This window comes from Abramis brama (assembly GCF_963993115.1).
Source record: "Abramis brama genome assembly, chromosome: 18".
NCBI lineage: Eukaryota > Metazoa > Chordata > Actinopteri > Cypriniformes > Leuciscidae > Abramis > Abramis brama.
The window spans coordinates 33,636,839-33,658,715 of NC_139980.1; the positions used below are offsets into that span (position 1 = coordinate 33,636,839).

The window sequence follows — 21,877 nt, forward strand, 5'->3', positions numbered from 1 at the left end:
TTTTTTAACACTATTAACTCTTTCCCTGACAAGTTGCAAGCCACAGCCAGCATTTTTTTATATATATATAATTTTCACAAAACTTTGATGGGCCCTAGAATATTTTGTTGTATGCATATCTGAACATTCAATAAATCAAAAGAAAGAACAGAGCATCTGCTTGTAAACCAAATTTTATTTTAGCTTCATGCATTCTTTTTTATCAACACTTAAATGTGGGTAATTTCCATTAAAAAAAGCAACATGTTGAACAAAAAAGCTGAGAAAAGCGCATTTTCACCCACTAAAGACGTCATCGTGCATAAGAAATGCTTTTATCGCTGGTTTCAGCTCCTTTTTTTGCCTGTTTTGATCTGGAGATTCTCTCTTTCAGAAGATGCGTATAGCGCCCCTACAATATAACAGTGAAAACACGGAAAGCCGGAAAATTCCATCAATGACGGGACTTTTGCAGCGATGCATCTTGCAGCTATCTTCATAAATTATAAATTCCTCTTTAACTGATTACTAGATTGTTTAATTAAGGTTTGTGCTAGTTTCCATGACAGAGTTCAAGGTAAATCTTTTCATTACTAGCTGCCAGTTTGCAAATCTTCCGGTGCACTCAGTGTGTTGTGGAGTTGGTTCATGGAGCAAGTAAACTGTGTGTTTACATGGCATTTTAAAAATGGCGGATGCCGGTGTTTTGTATGGCATGCATTCGGCCAATCAATGTACACTTACATGCACTGTTGTGCTGGTTTAGACCCTACTCTGAATTTAGTCCCCCAAAAGCCATCCCTAGTTTTATTATTATCCCTAGACTAAAATTATCGGTAACACTTTAGAATACTTTATCTTACTTACTGCATAACTTATAAGGAATTATTGAAGTACTAATAGGTAATTCTTCATTAACTACTTCTTCACTATTGTTAACTACTAAGGAAGTTGTGTTAACTAATCAGTAGGTAATATAATTTTATTGTTGTGTTAAGTAACAGTTAGTTAATCAATAACTAATGAATTCTGTCATACCTCCCTATGAGCTATTATTAATTATCTACTAATTAAGGTTCAAGAAAAATAACTAAGAAGTAACTAACATACAATGCCGATATGGTGCATTTCTTCAGCGAAATAAAGGTTTGTGTACGTTTTAATGAATCTATAAAATCATTACTGTGCTGTAAATCATGTTATTTTATGCAAGGCAACATACAAGGACACAATGTCAGTTAGCTGTCTTTTTTGCGTGATGGAAACGCCTGATTCCTTGCATAAAACAAATGTTTTTATTTCTAAAGGTACTAAAACATCAGATATTAAAATATGTTCTTAGAGCTGTGCACTGTTTGTTTATGGGCAGGTTATGGAGTCAGTCACAGCATATTTTGGCTATGAGTGAAACGCAGGGCGGCGGTCTGGTAATTCTTTATTAATTACTAATAAGTTCCCTATATTTTCACTTTAGAATACTGTTTCAGGTTAAAAGTAGCCTAATTCCTGGATAATTATTTGATAGTTCTTTATTAATTACTAATCAGGTTATAAGTAATTCCTGCAGAATTATTTGACAATTATTTATGAATTACTAATAAGCTCCCTTTCAGTTTCCCTCAGTCGTTGCCTCAAATACATGAATTTACTCAATGGCATATGCTGAGGAAAACAGACACACACAGTACTTTACAGGTATATAAAATATAAAAAACTAATCTGAGGTAAGTTGAGTGGGGTTCCTTTCTGAAGTTGATTTCTTACAGAACACACTCAAAAAACCACACAGGTAAAAACCTCTTAACATTGTATGCATTTGTTAAAATTGTAATACTACTTCTATTAATAACATTAGTAAATAAGGAAGGTCACAACTCAATGTAGTTTGTATGACTGTTCATTAGTTACTTCTTAATTATTCTTCTTGAACCTTAATTAGTAGATAATTAGTAGTAGTTCTTCAGGCGGTATGACAGAGTTAATTAGTTATTGATTAACTAACTGTTACTTAACACAATCATAAAATTATTTTACATACTGATTAGTTAACACATCTTCCTTAGTAGTTAACAGTAGTTAATAACTAGTTAATGAATAATTACCTATTAGTTCTTCAATAATTCCTTATAAGTTATGCAGTAAGTAAGATACAGTATTCTAAAGTGTTACCAAATTATCCTTTAGTTCCTGTGGTGCGAACATGTCAAACAAGCGGGTATTTCCGCCAATAGCTATAGAAACCATGTTCCTCTGGGAAAGTCCCTATAGAAGAGACCCTTTTCGGTTTCCCAAAGAACCTTTCAGTGAGCAAATCTTAAAAGATTTTTCTAAGTGCGAAGAAGATTTTTAAAAATCTGAATCTTTTTCCACTATAAACAACCTTTTGTGGAATGGAAAGATTCTATGTGAGTTCTTTATCGAACCAAAGCTGCCAATGAAGAACCTTTATTTTTAAGCATGTACAATGTTAATTTTAATTAATTTTAAAAATGCAATTATTCAATGACTAGGCTATTGTCTTTACAATAATATTTTTTTACTGTATTGCTTCACGAAAATTGAAATTGCACCAGCATAAATTCATTATTCTTTCTATTTTAGGTTAAAATATGACCCATGACTTATGACAGGTTTTGTGAGAGCACAATGGAAACATAAAATGTGAAAGGTTTAAACAATTTTGCATTGGGTTTAACACTTTCCAATGCATGAAAAAGTGTCTCCAAACAATTATGATTGATATATTGAAATGGACTGATTATATTGAAATGGACTGATTGATATATTGAAATGGACATATCTCTGATTTCACATATCTCATTATGTAATCAAGATCCAGATCCGAAGGAGCCCTTTGCTTCTTTCTAGGTGCAAAAGATTTCACTACTCCGTTAAAAAAAAGAATAACGACATCCTTCCTTTCTTCCTGAGGATATGACAAGAGAGCAATGACAATACCTGAGCAGGAAGGATTTGACTGCACCCTACTTGAGAATTAATATTACTTACTAATACACGGTTAGGAACGACTTCTAAATTAGACTACATTTTGATGATATGAGTGGTGCTTGACTGTGCATAACTCACCGATTAAAAATGGAAAAGTGGTGACGGACTGAATGACTGTCTCTGATATTTCCCTCCAATTTCCTGCCAAGGTCACCAAAATAAGAACAGGAGCATCTCGCGGACATCCCTGAATTGAAAAATCAAAAGATTAGTAGTTTTTAAAAAATCAACAATCACACACCTGAAAATTTTAGTATGCTGACTTATTAGTATTTAAGAATGTCCTGTTTTTAAGATCCCATGGATTTGCGTGGTATTCAATCAGGGCATCGGTCCTAACAAAAGTCGACTTCATTTCGCCCACTCTCTGCCTGATTTATGTTCTGTTTTCATTCTTTGTCACTAATAAAACAATCCCAGTCTTCTTGCTATGACTTACTTTCATGGATTGTTCTGGAGGGGCAATCTAAAACATCTACATGATTGTTTAAGGTGTAACGGACTATGAAAGGAAATGAGGAGAAAGTCTAGAATAGGCTGGGTCGGGGTTTTTTTCTGTGACCAACACCAAAGAAAAGGCTTTTATCAGTCATCATGCACACCTACAGCCTTCAGTAGTATCAAAATATAAATAAACTCCTTTTGTTAACAGTACCGCTATCCACCTAGTTTCACTGAAGTCATGGAAAAAATGCACTTCAATAGCTTTGATAAATGTAGCGTCCGCTTCCACCCTTTGGTGTCACCAGTACTTAGTCACTGAGCGTACAAATAGTCTAAATCTATACTGTAAAAACAATATTGTTGGTTTAACTTAAAAAGGTAAGTTACCTGGTTGCCTTAAAATGTTGAGTTGAAAAACTGAGTTAATACAATGAAGGAGATAATATTATGCTATGTTATATTATGTTATCTGCACCACAGCTATCTAAGTTGATTTGACAATTCATGAAAATATTTTTTTACAGCGTATACATGGACGTATTGAATTCATCATACTGGTGTTTTCCTTACTGTGACATCACTCAAAACCCAAATTACACAATGATTACATCTTACAAAACATACAAGTAAATCAAATTGTGCTTTAAAATTAAACAATCTTTATTATTACCATGATTTATTTTCTGTACAAGACAGTGGTCATGTCAGCTGCCAGTCGTCATAATCAGCACAAGCAGATTCTTAATAAAGGTGGCGTTTTCATGTTCAGACTAGAGTGTTTTTTTTTGTTTTTTTTGTATACTGTGCCTTATATTGCCTGTATAGGGTTGATTAACATGAATACCATATGTGCAAAGATATGTAATATAAAACATGACCTCACTATATTGCATGTTTAATTCTAATGTTTAATCTATTCTGAAGAAGTATTGTTCATTCATGTTAACTAAGGTAGTAGTTAACATGAATGAACCTTATTGTAAAGTGTTACTATCTATCTATCTATCTATCTATCTATCTATCTATCTATCTATCTGTCTATCTGTCTGTCTGTCTGTCTGTCTGTCTATCTATCTATCTATCTATCTCTCTCTCTCTTAGGAAGAGTGGGCTATAGCTTGACCAAAACAGAGTTAGGCAGAGGGGAGAGGGGAGAGGGGAGAGGGGAGAGGGGAGAGGGGGGGGGGGGGGGGGGGGGGGGGTTGGCGCTCCGGGATCTCTGCCAGAAAACACGGACTTCCTTTAATTTTTGCAGACATGGATGTCATTATAAATGCGGCACGACACACCTCGGACTCTATCAGCACGGACACTTCTCCATATATAACTTGGTGAATATCGGTACATAACGGTTCCGCAGAGATGAGAGAGATCATAGGAATGGCGCTGGCGCTCGTTGTTCTGAAAGTTCACGGGGGGAAAATCAGTGACGGTCATTGTGTGGAGGGAAAATGCTTCGCCATCCAAACCAACAGTTTGAGTTTTGATTCGGCGCAGCGAGTCTGTCAGGAGAGGGGAGGACATTTGATGACCGTACGCCACAGAAAATCGGCCAATATTCTTGCTAAATTGTTAAATGGCACTTCTGGAAACTTTTGGCTTGGGCTGAGATATCAGTGTTCACATGCAAACGATGGGTTAAAGGGATACAAATGGGTCACTGGAGACAACGCAAGCCACTACATCAACTGGGAAAGCGACCGAGCGGTTTGTTCTCCACTATGTGCTTCAGTGTCACAAAAAGTTCAGAAATGGTCCGAAAGACCTTGCGATGACATAATCGATGGTTATTTGTGCGAATATGAAGACCTCAATTATTGTCAGCCACTGAGCAACGGTTCAGCAGTCGTATATGAAACTGCATTTGGGTTTAATGCAAGCGAACTCCTCCAAGAAATTCCTCCAGGCACAATAGTGACATTACAGCCGCTGAGAACGAAACACGTTTGTGTAGAAGGCGAGTGGCTTCAAGCACCTTGGAGTTGTGAGTTTTTTGTTGGTGGATGTGATTATAAGTGCGATGGGAGCTTTCCTAACATCACATGCATCTGTCAGCCTGGATTTAAACTCGACAGTAACCGAGTCACATGCAGCAAACAGGACGCTTGTGCGCACGGGGAATGCGAGCCGGTGTTTAAAGCTGTACATGCAATGTCTCCCGAAGATTGCAAGCCCGGCTTTCGCAAAGAAAGTGGCATTTGCGTTGATGAAAACGAATGCGAGTCTGCACCATGCGATCACGAATGCACCAACACTGAAGGTAGTTATCAATGTTCATGCTATGATGGATACATACAGTCGACGAAGGACATGGACAGATGTATGATGCACTGTACAGAATACGAGTGCCCACCTGATTGTGACCCCAACAGCAACGCCCAGTGCGACTGCCCCTATGGTTACCTACTTGAAGATGAAGAAAAATGCGTTGACTTTGATGAATGCGAAAATTATCATGATTGTGACCATGAATGTGAAAATACACCTGGAGGGTATGTTTGTTCCTGCAATGAAGGATACTTGCTTTTGGACCAGGTCAAATGTGTGAGAGAAGACTCCGATGGTTCAGGAAGCTCAACACCTGTTGATGTTTCTATATCTACGACTAGACCCCCAACCGACAAGCCACTGTCAATCTCATCGGGCAGTCTTTTGGCAATAATGGTTTGCATTGTAACTTGTATTCTTTTACTGTTCGGCCTCGCTCACTTCACATTGAGACGTTTTTGTCAAATGCACAATTATGATGTGCACAAAGGCCAAGATGAAATCTACGACTTTCAACAGGTGATCATTGACAAAAACAGCACAGGACTGTCATTCCCAAATAGGTATTTAAAAAGAGACACTTAAAGTCGGAAAATGTCACTTAAACTGAAATGTAAATAGTAGCCTATTATAGTAAATATATCTCATTTTAGATATAAACTAATATAGGGTAATTCGGGGTAAGATATCACCCCTTTCTCCAGACCATAGATGACACAAACTTTTGTCATTTCATCTGAATGTCAACATTTGTGAGATTTTGTCAGTCGAAATTGTTTTGATGTTAATTTATCTAATTTTGTATCTCTGGAAAATAGCGATCTGTGACACTTTAGGCTATTATGTTGAATGTCAAAGTTTTTTTGTGTGTCTGTTTGTTAATGATGGATTTGCTGACACATTAATGTTTTAAGATTTGTGGAGTAAAAGTTATAGTTTTTATTTTTAAGTAAAACGATTAAATTAGACCCTTGGGGTAAGATGCGCCACCCAGAATTGGCATGTTGTTATTATTATTTTTTAAATTGAATAATAACTAAATTAGCAAATGTTTTATTTATTTCATATAATAGCACATTGGCTGATGCCATTATGCTAAACTTATATCTAAAAATGTTACAATTTAAACATAAATGCACATTGTTCTTAAGGGGGGCATCTTCCTTCATGTTACCCATAGAGTATCAGAAAAACTTAACTTTGCACAAGTTTGAATAACTCATTAATGTCAGTATTCCTAAATGGTGGTGTGTGAAGAGAATAAATACTATATTTTAATATAACGTGTAGCAATGTTCATTTACACAACCTGGTTTCGTTCTCTCTTGCTTCGTCAACATCTCTGTCCAAATATGCTGATAGATTGAAAAAGACATGCGCCAGTGTAGGCCAGTGTTATTGCCCTCCTACAGCGGATTCTGCTGGTTTTCCTATTGTGATGTTGGTTAATATCACTCTCTAGTGGGCAGTAAGGAACAAGTTACTTCATACTCGTACATTGCTCATGTCAAGGCTAGTGTTTTTTTTCTCTGAGTGGCAAGAGTTAATGTTCAGTCATTTTTGTTGGCTAATCCTTGATCATTAGGCTACTGTGTTGTACAATTGTATCTACGCTGTATATGTTTTTGTAAATAAATGAACGGCGATTCTGTAACTGGACTAACTAAAATTCGAAATAACAAAATGTGTTAATGTTAAAATATGCTACTGTTGAAAAGTTTTACAACACTCAAACGTGCAGAACTCCTCACCGGAAAATGAATCACTGCGTCAGAAAATTATTTCCTATTTCAGAAATGTTGAGAAAGAAATTAAATGAAGGGAGAGAGAACGGAGGAAGAATTCACTTTTGCCGTAACTCACGCGAGAGGGAGACGGGTAGTTCTTTATCTAACTCTGATAATGTTGCGTTATTGAAACGTTCTCAGTATTTAATGCTACCACAACGAGACTTAAGAAAGCGCTGTATGGATTAGGGACCGAACCTGGTAAGACGCTAAATTATTGCTCTGTTATTAGGCATCAACTTTGCAGTAACATTTTCAGATTGCTGCATGTATCAGAATCTTTTTACATTGTATATGTTTTTTTGTTTTTTTTTAAATCACTGAACCTTTACCTTAAGCAAACAATGAGTAAGATAAACTTAATATAGCACAGCCGCTCAAAGTTTTTTTTCCTCATTTTTCCCCACAGTGCTCTCAGAATGGGATATACATTCACACTGATCATCTTTGGATTGTGCATCAACACTGAAGTTGTGAAATGCTCCTCTGTGTGTTCAGTTCATGGTTATGCTGCCTTCTGTGCATTTAAAGGTCTTCATCAGGTGCCAGAGCTGCCCACATATGTAAACATTGTGGATCTGAGTTTTAACAGCATTGCTGAACTCAACGAAACATCCTTTTCTCGTCTTGAAGGTCTACAAGTCCTTAAACTGGAGTAACAAACACCAGGACTTGTGATCAGAAACAACACGTTTAGAAGACTCTCCAATCTAAGAGGACTTAAACTAGACTACAACCACTTCCTGAAAATAGAGACAGGAGCGTTTAACGGATTATCCAACCTTGAGATTCTCAATCTCACTCAGTGCAGTTTAGATGATGCCATTTTGTCTGCTGACTTCCTCAAACCTCTGGTGTCTCTCGAGATGCTTGATTTGCATGAGAATAACATTCAAAGAATCCAGCCGGCATCATTCTTTTTAAACATGAGGAGATTCCATTGGCTCGATCTCTCTCGCAACAAAGTGAAGAGCATCTGTGAAGAAGAGCTCCTCGGCTTTCAGGGTAAACATTTCACGCTTCTGAAACTCTCCTCCGTGATACTGCAAGACATGAACGAGTACTGGTTAGGATGGGACAAGTGTGGAAACCCATTTAAGAACATGTCCATAACTGAATTGGATCTGTCTGGAAACGGCTTTAATGTTAACATGGCAAAGCGTTTTTTTGATGCAATCACTGGTACCAAAATCCAAAGTCTCATTCTCAGTAACAGTTACAGCATGGGCAGTTCTTTTGGTCATAACAATTTTAAAGATCCAGATAAATTCACATTTAAGGGACTTGAGGCGAGTGGTATTACAATTTTCGATTTGTCTACTTTTTGGGTAGTATTGATTCCAATACATTTCAGTATCTAGAGAAACTTGAGGTGCTTGATTTGTCTTATAACCATATAAGGGTTCTTGGAGATAAATCATTTCAGGGTCTCCCAAGTTTACTGAACCTACTAAACCTGAAGATACTCTACTTGGGTGGGAACAGAATTTCATCTCTGTCTGGTTTATCCAACATTGCTAAAAACCTCACAACCCTTGACCTGGAATTTAACAGATTAACAGATTGTCAGTCCTGTACACAATACTACGGGAATTTCCTCAAATAGAACAAATCTTTCTTCAAGGTAACAAGTTTTCGAGTTGTTATAATCAAAGACAATGATCCTGATCCTGATCGATTCTTGTACGATGTGTATCTTTGTTTTAGTTCCAGTGATATAAAGTGGGTAGAAAGAGCGCTGCTGAGTCAAGTCAAGTCAAGTCATCCTCATTTATATAGCGCTTTTAACAATGTAGATTGTTTCAAAGCAGCTTTACAGAGATAAGCGTATAATTTAAACTAAACTAAACAGGATTGACTCTCAGTTCTCAGAGCAGAACACACTCCACTGCTGCTTCGAGGAGCGAGACTTCATACTCGGCGAGGACCATCTTACCAACATGCGAAACGCAATCCAGAACAGTCAAAAAACCCTTTGTGTGGTGTCTGAACGTTTCCTCAAGGATGGCTGGTGCCTAGAAGCCTTCACCTTGGCACAAATATGGATGGAAGTGGAGCTAAAGGACATTCTGGTGGTGCTGGTTGTAGGGAACATACCGCCGTACAGGTTACTGAAGTTCAAACAAGTGAGATCCTACATTGAGAACAGAAGATACCTTCAGTGGCCCGATGACAGCCAGGACTTGGAGTGGTTTTATGACCAACTTCTGCATGAAATAAGAAAAGATACCAAGGTTAATCAAACAAATCAACCAACCAACCAAACAAAGCCTGAAGCATTGAATGTCCATGCAAACACAGCAGTATAATTATGGTATATTTGTTGAATATGCATTTTGTAAAACCTTACCTAATCACCTAAGGTTTCCAATTAGTTAGAATGCATAATGCAGATGCATTTTATCGTGTTTTCTATGTGTATACATATGTGTGTGTGTGTGTGTGTGTGTGATGAGTGATTTATAATGAAAGTATATTTCATTCATAACATTCTATTTCTATTCTCTTACAAAAAAGCTGATATAAAATGTTTTCTGTGAACCTGCTGATATTTTCATTAAATGTCTGAAATGCTAATTATAACAGAATGTGTGCAGAAGTGGATAAAGACCTCAGAATCTATCTATCTATCTGTCTGTCTGTCTGTCTGTCTGTCATGACGTAGATGGATGAACCCAATCGCAGACAGTATGCAGGACACACAAGGTTTATTTTATACAAATAACATGGAAAACAAAGCCCACGAGGGGGCAAAACAAGACTAGACAGGACAACGAGTGACTAAACTAGACTATGACTTAGACAATAAACTAACAGCAAATACAAGATCAGAACTTCACTAGATAATCCGCTTGACAGGAATACTCACAGATAGATCACACAAAGTATGACAATGAACCAACACAAGACAGCAGACATGAGGGGATTAAATAGGGAACAAATGATGAGGGCAACAGGTGATAATGGGGAAACAATAATGACTAAACAAGGATAACAAGGAGGGCGGGGCTAGATGACGAGACAACACAAGCACATGGCCCAGCAAAAGGCCATGTGTGTGCACATAAAACATGGGTCTGTCATGATCCTGCCTCAAGAATTAAAGAACATCAAGGACTACATGGCAGGATCATGACACTGTCTATCTATCTGGTAACACTTTACAATGAGGTTCATTAGTTAACATTAGTTAATATAACTAACATGAACTAACAATTAGCAACGCATTTGTTACAGCATTTATTAATCTTTGTTAATGTTAGTTAATAAAAATACAGCTGTTCATTGTTTGTTCATGTTAGTTCACAGTGCATTATAATGTTAACAAATACAACCTTTGATTTTAATAACATATTAGTAAATGTTGAAATTAATATTAACTAAGATTAATAAATGCTGAAGAAGTATTGTTCATTCATGTTAACTAAGGTAGTCAACGTCTCGGTTACTAACGTAACTTCGGTTCCCTGAGATGAGGTAAAGAGTATTGCATAAGGCTAGCTACGCTATGGGAAAACTTTTCTTGAGAATATTGAAGCCAAATTTTTAAAATGCAGTGCAGCTGCACAGCAGAAACAGATGAGCGACTAGCGCTGTCATTGGCTGTGCTGCGGCAACTGCACGAACCTATGGCGAGGTGGCTCAAGCACGCGAACCAATCAGGTCGCTTCGCGCCCTGGCACGTCAGAGCCTGCCAGAATGGGCGTGGCTTATGTCTTAATAAGCATCCATTCTTAGCCAAGGAATTCAGGTTTAACTGACTGAAGCGATCCCCTGATCAAAGTACAGTAGCACGGCGGGTAACGCAATACTCGTTCCCTCATCTCAGGGAACCTAGGTTCCGTTAGTAACCGAGACGTTCCCTTTTGAGAGGTCTCGTATTGCGTAAGGCTAGCTTACGCTATGGGAACCCCCTTCAAAACGCTGTGCATGCTTAAACTTCGCTCCATACCGTAGCCCGAGGCAAGATGGCTGAGGCCCATAGAAGAGTAAAGTTATGAATCCTAATTGAAGCCAGTCCCCTGACGAGCTTCACATAGGGAACCAAGGAATGGGCCTATAACAGGGCCAAGTCCTTTATAATGTATGTATACGGTAAGAACCGTAGTTCGAGTTCAGCCAGGACCAGACATGTATCGAGCCCTATGGCTTAGGGGGTGTGCTTACACTTTTATATTGAAAGAACCCTCGCTTGCAAAGCGGGAACTTCCAGGTTATAAAACCTCATAAATTATGGACGGCGAGGCCCAGCTGGCCACCGCACAGATATCTTCAATAGGTATTCCACTTGACCAAGCCCAAGACGAGGCCATACCCCTCGTTGAATGAGCTCTGAGGCCTAAGGGGCAATTATGGCATCTGGGGGGGAATAACAATGGAGAAAGAGTCACGCGTAGGCGGGGCCGGTGTGGACTCGTCCGTTTGGTGAATAAGCACAGGAGAAAAAAGTCTCTCTCTGTAGAATGTGAGTCATGCGGTGGCAGGGCCGGTGTGGGCTCACCTGTTTTTGAACGCTCATTAATACTCTAACCCCGCCTTTGTTGAAGGGAGGGCGCGAGGGGCGGGGTCGCTTTCTGTATTGTAAGGAAGCTGGCCTCAAACGCAGTGAAGAGAGCAGCTGTTAAATAATTTTCACCTGCTGCCAGCGCCGGGATTTGAATACGGGTCTCTGGCGCGAAAGCCTTAGATTCCACCACTGAGCCACAGGGGGGAATGACGTAAGACAGTTAGCGCGAGCAGAGAAGAGAGCGCCATGTTTTGTGTCGCCTGTAAAACGGCATTTGTTTGCAGGTGTGCATGTTTTATAACAGACTCATTAGCTGCAATATTGACATTTCCAGCCGCCCGAACTAAAGGGGACTGGGAAATGTGTGAGAAATGGAAGTTGGTCTGGCCTCGGCGGGACTCAAACACTTTCTTCCTTTCGCCGATGTGAGTGACGCAGTTTCAGTGAGCGTCGTGAAACTCACTCATAGTGTCGGTCTGGGTCATGCAGAGAGCTCGAGAGGGCTCTGCATGACGCGCGAAATGGGGGCGTGGGGGGGGGGCTCGTTCCTCAGAACTGCAAGAGGCTTCTAGTTCCGGAGGTCAGCGAAGTGCAGAGTCCGCTGAAAGAGATAAAATCTGAATTCCTTGGCTAAGAATGGATGCTTATTAAGACATAAGCCACGCCCATTCTGGCGGGCTCTGATGTGCCAGGGTGCGAAGCGGCCTGATTGGTCCGCCTCGCCATAGGTTTGCGCAGTTGCCACAGCACAGCCAATGACCGAACTAGTCGCTCATCTGTGTCTGCTGTGCAGCTGCACTGCATTTAAAAATTTGGCTTCAATATTCTCGAGAAAAGGAGTTTTCCCATAGCGTATGCTAGCCTTACGCAATACAAGAGACCTCTCGAAAGGGAACTAATGTTAAAACTGCAGTCCGTAGTTTTTCCTCTTTGTCGCCATCTCTGTTCGAAATCTGCAATTGCAGTTATTCACGGAATTATCAACTTTACGTGCGTTGTGCCTCGGCATGGCACAGCGGATGAATCCAGTGTTTTGAGGAGAATTTGCGGCTGTCAGTCGCCGCGCCAGTGTGGATCCTGGCATTCGGCATCAGAGATTCTACTTTTTGGAAGCATGACCAACATAAGAATTTTCACCGGAAAATGTCGTCTGAACAAGTAAGTAACATTCACTTTTGTTCTGACCAACTAAGGGAAATTTAAGGCTGATTAAATCATATCACGTCAAACCGTACAAATTATACTTTGTTCTCAAATTGTTAATGTTAACAACATCAGCATTGCGTGACATTTAATGCCATTCCGATATTTATCCTTGTTTTCGCATGGGCCGGTTGCAGTCTCTTTTTTTCTGTAGCCACTACAAAGTCTGAAGTCTTTTGCATTTTACAACGGGTGAATCTCCAGCTGGTGATTGTCGTTTGAACCTTTATGTATCCGCCATCAAATTGATAAGTTTAATTATATCAAGTGCTGTGAGAAAAGGCTATAAATCTCCACCTCCTACATCCTCACACTCACAGCCGACTAGCCGAGACTCCTTTTTTATGTAGACAGATGTGACGTAATGATGCAAACACATGCTAAAATTACCGGCGGAAATCCACCAGTACCACTGGAATTAAAAACATTATTACAAGCTTACCGTTTTGAATCGAGCTAAGGCAAGCAGATAGTTTAGAACACTGAATGGTTATGTACTTGCTCAAACAAATATTTTGGATAATTTTTAACCCAAAAAAGATACAGACTGCAGCTTTAACTAATGAACCTTACTGTAAAGTGTTACTATCTATCTATCTATCTATCTATCTATCTATCTTAGGAAGAGTGGGCTATAGCTTGACCAAAACATAGTTAGGTGTAAAGGCGACATCTATTCTCGGTAACTAATTTGGAAATTAAATACTCAGGATGGATATCGTGTATCCAAACACATTCGCGCAAACTGAGGGAGAGAGAGAGAGAGAGAGAGAGAGAGAGAGAAGGAAAGTTAGTGGCGCTCCGGGATCTCTGCCAGAAAACACGGACTTCTTTTCATTTTTGGAGACATGGATGTCATTATAAATGCGGCACGACACACCTCGGACTCTATCAGCACGGACACTTCTCCATATATAACTTGGTGAATATCGGTACGATTCCGCAGAGATGAGAGAGATCATAGGAATGGCGCTGGCGCTCGTTGTTCTGAAAGTTCACGAGGGGAAAATCAGTGACGGTCATTGTGTGGAGGGAAAATGCTTCGCCATCCAAACCAACAGTTTGAGTTTTGATTCGGCGCAGCGAGTCTGTCAGGAGAGGGGAGGACATTTGATGACCGTACGCCACAGAAAATCGGCCAATATTCTTGCTAAATTGTTAAATGGCACTTCTGGAAACTTTTGGCTTGGGCTGAGATATCAGTGTTCACATGCAAACGATGGGTTAAATGGATACAAATGGGTCACTGGAGACAACGCAAGCCACTACATCAACTGGGAAAGCGACCGAGCGGTTTGTTCTCCACTATGTGCTTCAGTGTCACAAAAAGTTCAGAAATGGGCCGAAAGACCTTGCGATGACATAATCGATGGTTATTTGTGCGAATATGAAGACCTCAATTATTGTCAGCCACTGAGCAACAGTTCAGCAGTCGTATATGAAACTGCATTTGGGTTTAATGCAAGCGAACTCCTTCAAGAAATTCCTCCAGGCACAAAAGTGACATTACAGCCGCTGAGAACGAAACACGTTTGTTTAGAAGGCGAGTGGCTTCAAGCACCTTGGAGCTGTGAGTTTTTTGTTGGTGGATGTGATTATGCGTGCGATGGGAGCTTTCCTAACATCACATGCATCTGTCAGCCTGGATTTAAACTCGACAGTAACCGAGTCACATGCAGCAAACAGGACGCTTGTGCGCACGGGGAATGCGAGCCGGTGTTTAAAGCTGTACATGAAATGTCTCCCGAAGATTGCAAGCCCGGCTTTCGCAAAGAAAGTGGCATTTGCGTTGATGAAGACGAATGCGAGTCTGCACCATGCGAGCACGAATGCACCAACACTGAAGGTAGTTATCAATGTTCATGCCATGATGGATTCATACAGTCGACGAAGGACATGCACATATGTATATTGCACTGTACAGATTACGAGTGCCCAGCTGAATGTGACCCCAACAACAACGCCCAGTGCGACTGCCCCGATGGTTTCCTACTTGAAGATGAAAAAAATTGCGTTGACATTGATGAATGCGAAAATGATTACTGTGACCATGATTGTGAAAATACACCTGGAGGTTTTGTATGTTCCTGCAATGAAGGATACTTGCTTTTGGACCAGGTCAAATGTGTGAGAGAAGATTTTGATGGTTCAGGAAGCTCAACACCTTTTGATGTTTCTATATCTACGACTAGACCCCCAACCGACAAGCCAATGTCAATCTCATTGGGCAGTCTTTTGGCAATAATGGTTTGCATTGTAGTTTGTATTCTCTTACTGGTCGGCCTCGCTCACCTCACATTGAGACGTTTTTGTTTTGCATCTTATTGTGTAAATCTGGAAAATAGCGATCTGTGACACTTTAGGCTATTATGTTGAATGTCAAAGTTTTTTGTGTGTCTGTTTGTTAATGGTGGATTTGCAGACACATTAATGTTTTAAGATTTGTGGAGTAAAAGTTATAGTTTTTATTTTGAAATAAAAAGATGAAATTAGACCCTTGCGGTAAGATGTGCCACCCATAATTGGCACAGAAGTGGCATGCTGTTATTATTATTTTAAAATTTAATAATAACTAAAACTAGCAAATGTTTTATTTCATATAATAGCACATTGGCTGATGCCATTATGCTAAACTTATATCTAAATATGTTACAATTTAAACATAAATGCACATTGTTCTTAAGGGGGGCATCTTCCCTCATGTTACCCTATTATGGAGTGTCAGAAAAACTTAACTTTGCACAGGTTTGAATGACTCATTAATGTCAGTATTTCTAAATGGTGGTGTTTAAAGAGAATAAATACTATATTTTAATATAACGTGTAGCAATTTTCATTTACAGAACCTGGTTTCGTTTTCTCTTGCTTCGTCAACATCTCTGTCCAAATATGCTGATAGATTGAAAAAGACATGCGCCAGTGTAGGCCAGTGTTATTGCCCTCCTACAGCGGATTCTGCTGGTTTTCCTATTGTGATGTTGGTTAATATCGCTCTCTAGTGGGCAGTAAGGAACAAGTTACTTCATACTCGTACATTGCTCATGTCAAGGCTAGTGTTTTTTTCTTTGAGCGGCAAGGGTTAATGTTCAGTCATTTTTGTTGGCTAATCCTTGATCATTACTGTGTTGTACAATTGTATATATCTACGCTTAATATGTTTTTGTAAATAATTGAACGGCGATTCTGTAACTGGTCTAACTAAATGTGTTAATGTTAAAATATGCTACCGTTGAAAACTTCCTAATTTATGAATGAAGCTGAAACAAAGGTAGTTTTTCCAGAGTTACAACACTCAAACGTGCAGAACTCCTCACCGGAAAATGAATCACTTCGTCAGAAAGTTATTTCCTATTTCAGAAATGTTGAGAAACATATGAAATGAAGGGAGAGAGAACGGAGGAAGAATTCACTTTTGCCGTAACTCACGCGAGAGGAAGACGGGTAGTTCTTTATCTAACTCTGATAATGTTGCGTTATTGAAACGTTCTCAGTATTTAATGCTACCACAACAAGACGTAAGAAAGCGCTGTAGCCTATATGGATTATTGACCGAACCTGGTAAGACGCTAAATGCTCTGTTATTAGGCATCAACTTTGTAGTAAAATGTTCAGATTGCTGCATGTATCAGAATCTTTTTACGTTGTATTTGCTTTTTTTTGCTTTTTTATCACTGAACCTTTACCTTAAGCAAACAATGAGTAAGATAAACTTGTTCTACATAAATATTAACTTAAATAGCACAGCCTCTCAAGGTTTTTTTTTTTTCTCTTTTTTTTCACAGTGCTCTCAGAATGGCATATACATTCACACTGATCCTCTTTGGATTGTGCATCAACACTGAAGTTGTGAAATGCTCCTCTGTGTGTTCAGTTCATGGTTATGCTGCCTTCTGTGCATTTAAAGGTCTTCATCAGGTGCCAGAGCTGCCCACATATGTAAACATTGTGGATCTGAGTTTTAACAGCATTGCTGAACTCAACGAAACATCCTTTTCTCGTCTTGAAGGTCTACTAGTCCTTAAACTGGAGCAACAAACACCAGGACTTGTGATCAGAAACAACACGTTTAGAAGACTCTCCAATCTAAGAGGACTTAAACTAGACTACAACCACTTCCTGAAAATAGAGACAGGAGCGTTTAACGGATTATCCAACCTTGAGATTCTCACTCTCACTCAGTGCAGTTTAGATGATGCCATTTTGTCAGCTGACTTCCTCAAACCTCTGGTGTCTCTCGAGATGCTTGATTTGCGTGAGAACAACATTCAAAGAATCCAGCCGGCATCATTCTTTTTAAACATGAGGAGATTCCATTGGCTCGATCTCTCTCGCAACAAAGTGAAGAGCGTCTGCGAAGAAGAGCTCCTCGGCTTTCAGGGTAAACATTTCACGCTTCTGAAACTGTCCTCCGTGAGACTGCAAGACATGAACGAGTACTGGTTAGGATGGGACAAGTGTGGAAACCCATTTAAGAACATGTCCATAACTGAATTGGATCTGTCTGGAAACGGCTTTAATGTTAACATGGCAAAGCGTTTTTTTGATGCAATCACTGGTACCAAAATCCAAAGTCTCATTCTCAGTAACAGTTACAGCATGGGCAGTTCTTTTGGTCATAACAATTTTAAAGATCCAGATAAATTCACATTCAAGGGACTTGAGGCGAGTGGTATTACAATTTTCGATATGTCCAAATCAAAAATTTTCGCTTTGTCAAATTCAGTATTTACTCATTTTCCAGATCTACAACAAATTACATTGGCACAAAATGAGATCAACATTATTGAAACTGATGCATTTTTGGGTATGACAAATTTACTAAAGCTAAACCTGTCCAAAAACTTTTTGGGTAGTATTGATTCCAATACATTTCAGAATCTAGAGAAACTTGAGGTGCTTGATTTGTCTTATAACCATATAAGGGTTCTTGGAGATAAATCATTTCAGGGTCTCCCAAGTTTACTCATCTTAAATTTAACAGAAAATGCTCTTGAATCAGTTCATGAATTTGCAACCCTAGTAAACCTGCAGATACTCTACTTGGGTGAGAACAGAATTTCATCTCTGTCTGGTTTATCCAACATTGCTAAAAACCTCACAACCCTTGACCTGGAACTTAACAGATTAAAGGACTTGTCAGACCTGTACACAATACTACGGGAATTTCCCCAAATAGAAAAAATCTTTCTTCAAGGTAACACGTTTTCGAGTTGTTATAATCAAAGACAAATAGTGGCTTCAGACAAACTACAACTTCTTCATCTTAGACTTTCAACGATGCAGCTGATCTGGTCAGAAGGAAAATGTTTAAACGTGTTTAACAATCTTCACCAGTTAGAACAGCTTTCTCTGAGTGCCAATGGACTACAGTCACTTCCCAAAGACATTTTCAAAGACCTTACTTCTTTGTTTTTTTTGGATTTGTCCTTCAACTCTTTGAAGTACCTTCCAAACGGTATATTCCCTGAAAGTCTTCAAATACTTAATCTTGAATATAATTCTATTTATTCAGTGGATCCAAATCTCTTTAGCAGCCTCCACTACCTCAGCCTGATCAAAAACGATTTCCATTGCGATTGCAAGCTAAGGGATTTCCAAACATGGCTCAATCAAACCAACGTAACCATTGTCCACCCCATTGAGGATGTGATATGTGCAAGTCCTGAGGATCAGTACATGGTTCCGGTTGTGAGATCCAACATACAATGTGAGGATGAAGAGGAAGAGAGGAGATCTGAAAAACTGGGGCTTGTGCTTTTTATTTTCTGTACCGCATTTATCATATTACTCACTGCTAGCGCCATCATTTATGTCCGTCGGCGTGGCTACATCTTCAAGCTATACAAAAAGCTCACTGGCGAACTTGTGGATGGAAAGCGTGAGGAACCTGATCCTGATCGATTCTTGTACGATGTGTATCTTTGTTTTAGTTGCAGTGATATGAAGTGGGTAGAAAGAGCACTGCTGAACAGACTAGACTCTCAGTTCTCAGAGCAGAACACACTCCGCTGCTGCTTCGAGGAGCGAGACTTCATACCCGGCGAGGACCATCTTACCAACATGAGAAACGCAATCCAGAACAGTCATAAAACCCTTTGTGTGGTGTCTGAACGTTTCCTCAAGGATGGCTGGTGCCTAGAAGCCTTTATTCTGGCACAAAGATGGATGGAAGTGGAGCTAAAGGACATTCTGGTGGTGCTGGTTGTAGGGAACATACCGCAGTACAGGTTACTTAAGTTCAAACAAGTGAGATCCTACATTGAGAACAGAAGATACCTTCAGTGGCCCGATGACAGCCAGGACTTGGAGTGGTTTTACGACCAACTTCTGCATGAAATAAGAAAAGATACCAAGGTTAATCAAACAAATCAACCAACCAAACAAAGCCTGAAGCATTGAATGTCCATGCAAACACAGCAGTATAATTATGGTATATTTGTTGATTATGCATTCTGTAAAACCTTACCTAATCACCTAAGGTTTCCAATTAGTTAGAATGCATAATGAAATGCATTTTCTCGTGTTTTCTATGTGTATACATATGTGTGTGTGTGATGAGTTATTTATAATGAAAGAATATTTCATTCATAACATTCTATTTCTATTCTCTCACAAAATAGCTGATATAAAATATTGTCTGTGAACCTGCTGATATTTTCATTAAATGTCTGAAATGCTAATTATAACAGAATGTGTGCAGAAGTGGATAAAGACCTCAGCATACTCAGCTAAATTTGCAAAACCTAAACATCTTCAACCACTTCCCAACAGAGCTTGTAAATTCATAATGTAATTTGAATTAGAAATTAAGAAATTAAGCAAATGCCTGCTTTACAAATAAATGTACAACCTAAAATGGTAACTGAATAAAAAGACACTCTGTGTACTTTGACCTTATTTCCTTAATACTGGCAAAATTGCAAAACTAGGAAACCACTAGTGAAAAAAACACGATGACATAATCTGGCCTAATGTTTTTGGATTTGGACAGTTTGTACATTAATGCAATTTGTTAAGAAACCTCAGTATTGACAAATGTCGTCATGGCCTGTGTACTTTGAACAGGAAATATAGCAACAAGGCCCCACAGCAACATCCGGGGTCACATGTCTGCTTAAGTAATTGAATTGAACTCTCATGGCTGACAACTACAGTATAATTCTGTGGTCTTCATTGAAAAATGTATAATATTATATATACTTAGTTGACCTCACAATGCCATCTGGCCAAATTTCCTGTTATGATCCCTTCATTGTAATAAGGCACATTGAAAAAGAAGACAACATTGCAAAACTAATATTAACATTCTGCTTTATACAGAAAGCAATCTCTCAGTGGCACCTTGTGTAAACATAGCTGACCAAAGAATAGCCTTCAAATTCATTTCCTGTTCCCATAACAAGAAAAAATAAATAAAATGTAATTGTCATCCACTAACAGTATAGTCTTTATATTGTATTCATACTCTATTTATTTCACACAGTTGTGACATCAGACTGAAAGGCTTGTTTAACAACATGTCCTTCTTTAGGCACGTGCAGGAACTTGCTCCCCATTGAGAAGTCAGGTCCATTGTGCAATCAGAAACCCTTTTGCTTTATTTGTTTTGGCTTTGAGAGTTACTTTTTTTAGTTTGAACTCCCATCTTACACCATGGTGTTGAATGATATAAAACAATTTATTAATAAAACTTTATTAAATTGGATGCAACATTTTACATAACAGTGATTTTATGATTAATGTACACAATTTAATTTAGCTTCTGTTACATAAATGACCTCTCATTATTCGAATTACAATATGCAAAAACAGAAGTACATTAATTATGGTCATATATTATATGCAAAAATTTAACATACTTTTCACTTGGCCAGGTTTTCAGCTAATGCAGATTTCTATTGACAAGAGCTCTGATTTGTTTCTGGTTGACAATGACAGACATTGTTATGCAAGTATTTTGGTTCCGTTTTTCCTGTGCCTGTCATTTGACCCAGTTCACTTTTTTTGTTTTGTTTTTTGATTAATGATTCTGTTCACCTGTGTTCTCATCAATCATCTTGTTAGCTCTTTTGTGTGCTGTGTATTAAGCCTTCAGTTTGAGTTAGTTCCCTGTCTGGTATTGTTTGTGTTAATTTTGACTCTAAATTTTGAAAAATAAAATATAGGCCATCATATAAATACATCAAATATTTTAATAAATTATAAAACTATATATAACTTACAGTTTCTACAACCTTTGTGACAGATTTTCCTCCTTAACATAAAAGATGAATAGTAGCCTACAACTTTCTCTGATTTATCAAATAAATACATTTCTCAAAATAAATTAACTGCCTTCAAGTGTCCCCTTATGTAAACTGACATTAAAATAACTTTATAGCTTTCATATACAGCTAAATATATTATTAGTTTCGTTTGTTTGCACAGATCACTTTAACAAGTCTTAACAACATGCTATTCTTACCTTTAAACTGCTTTGTTTGCAGGGGACAGATTCAGTCTGCCAATAAACAAAAACAACCATATCTTATACAATGTGATGTACCAGGTTTTTTTTTAAATCTGATAAACCACACATACAAATGATTTAGTAATTATTAAAGAAATCGTCCCGAGAATAATGAGAATAATCTGTTGTTCTCCAGATTGACCGTTACTTTTTGAATTGTAAGCTCCCGCG

At 38.6% G+C, this 21,877-nt stretch overlaps 3 protein-coding genes and 1 pseudogene across 4 annotated transcripts; all 4 read left to right on the forward strand.

Annotated features, from left to right (window-relative positions):
• Positions 1-4,650: 4,650 nt before the first annotated feature.
• Positions 4,651-6,412, forward strand: LOC311069156 (thrombomodulin-like). Its single transcript, XM_084092154.1, has one exon. The coding sequence runs from the start codon at positions 4,795-4,797 to the stop codon at positions 6,283-6,285; it is 1,491 nt and encodes a 496-aa protein (XP_083948280.1). The 5' UTR covers positions 4,651-4,794; the 3' UTR covers positions 6,286-6,412.
• A 1,165-nt stretch (positions 6,413-7,577) lies between these two features.
• LOC311069158 (toll-like receptor 5) lies at positions 7,578-9,932 on the forward strand (annotated as a pseudogene). The gene is made up of 3 exons (XR_014609525.1): positions 7,578-7,688; positions 7,897-9,242; positions 9,340-9,932. The product of XR_014609525.1 is annotated as a toll-like receptor 5 (transcript).
• Positions 9,933-13,968: 4,036 nt separating this feature from the next.
• LOC311069157 (thrombomodulin-like) lies at positions 13,969-16,026 on the forward strand. Its single transcript, XM_084092155.1, has one exon. The coding sequence runs from the start codon at positions 14,146-14,148 to the stop codon at positions 15,550-15,552; it is 1,407 nt and encodes a 468-aa protein (XP_083948281.1). The 5' UTR covers positions 13,969-14,145; the 3' UTR covers positions 15,553-16,026.
• A 430-nt stretch (positions 16,027-16,456) lies between these two features.
• LOC311069154 (toll-like receptor 5) lies at positions 16,457-20,083 on the forward strand. Its single transcript, XM_084092152.1, has 2 exons — positions 16,457-16,755; positions 16,980-20,083. The coding sequence occupies exon 2, from the start codon at positions 16,990-16,992 to the stop codon at positions 19,594-19,596; it is 2,607 nt and encodes an 868-aa protein (XP_083948278.1). The 5' UTR covers positions 16,457-16,755; positions 16,980-16,989; the 3' UTR covers positions 19,597-20,083.
• The last annotated feature ends 1,794 nt before the right edge of the window (positions 20,084-21,877 follow it).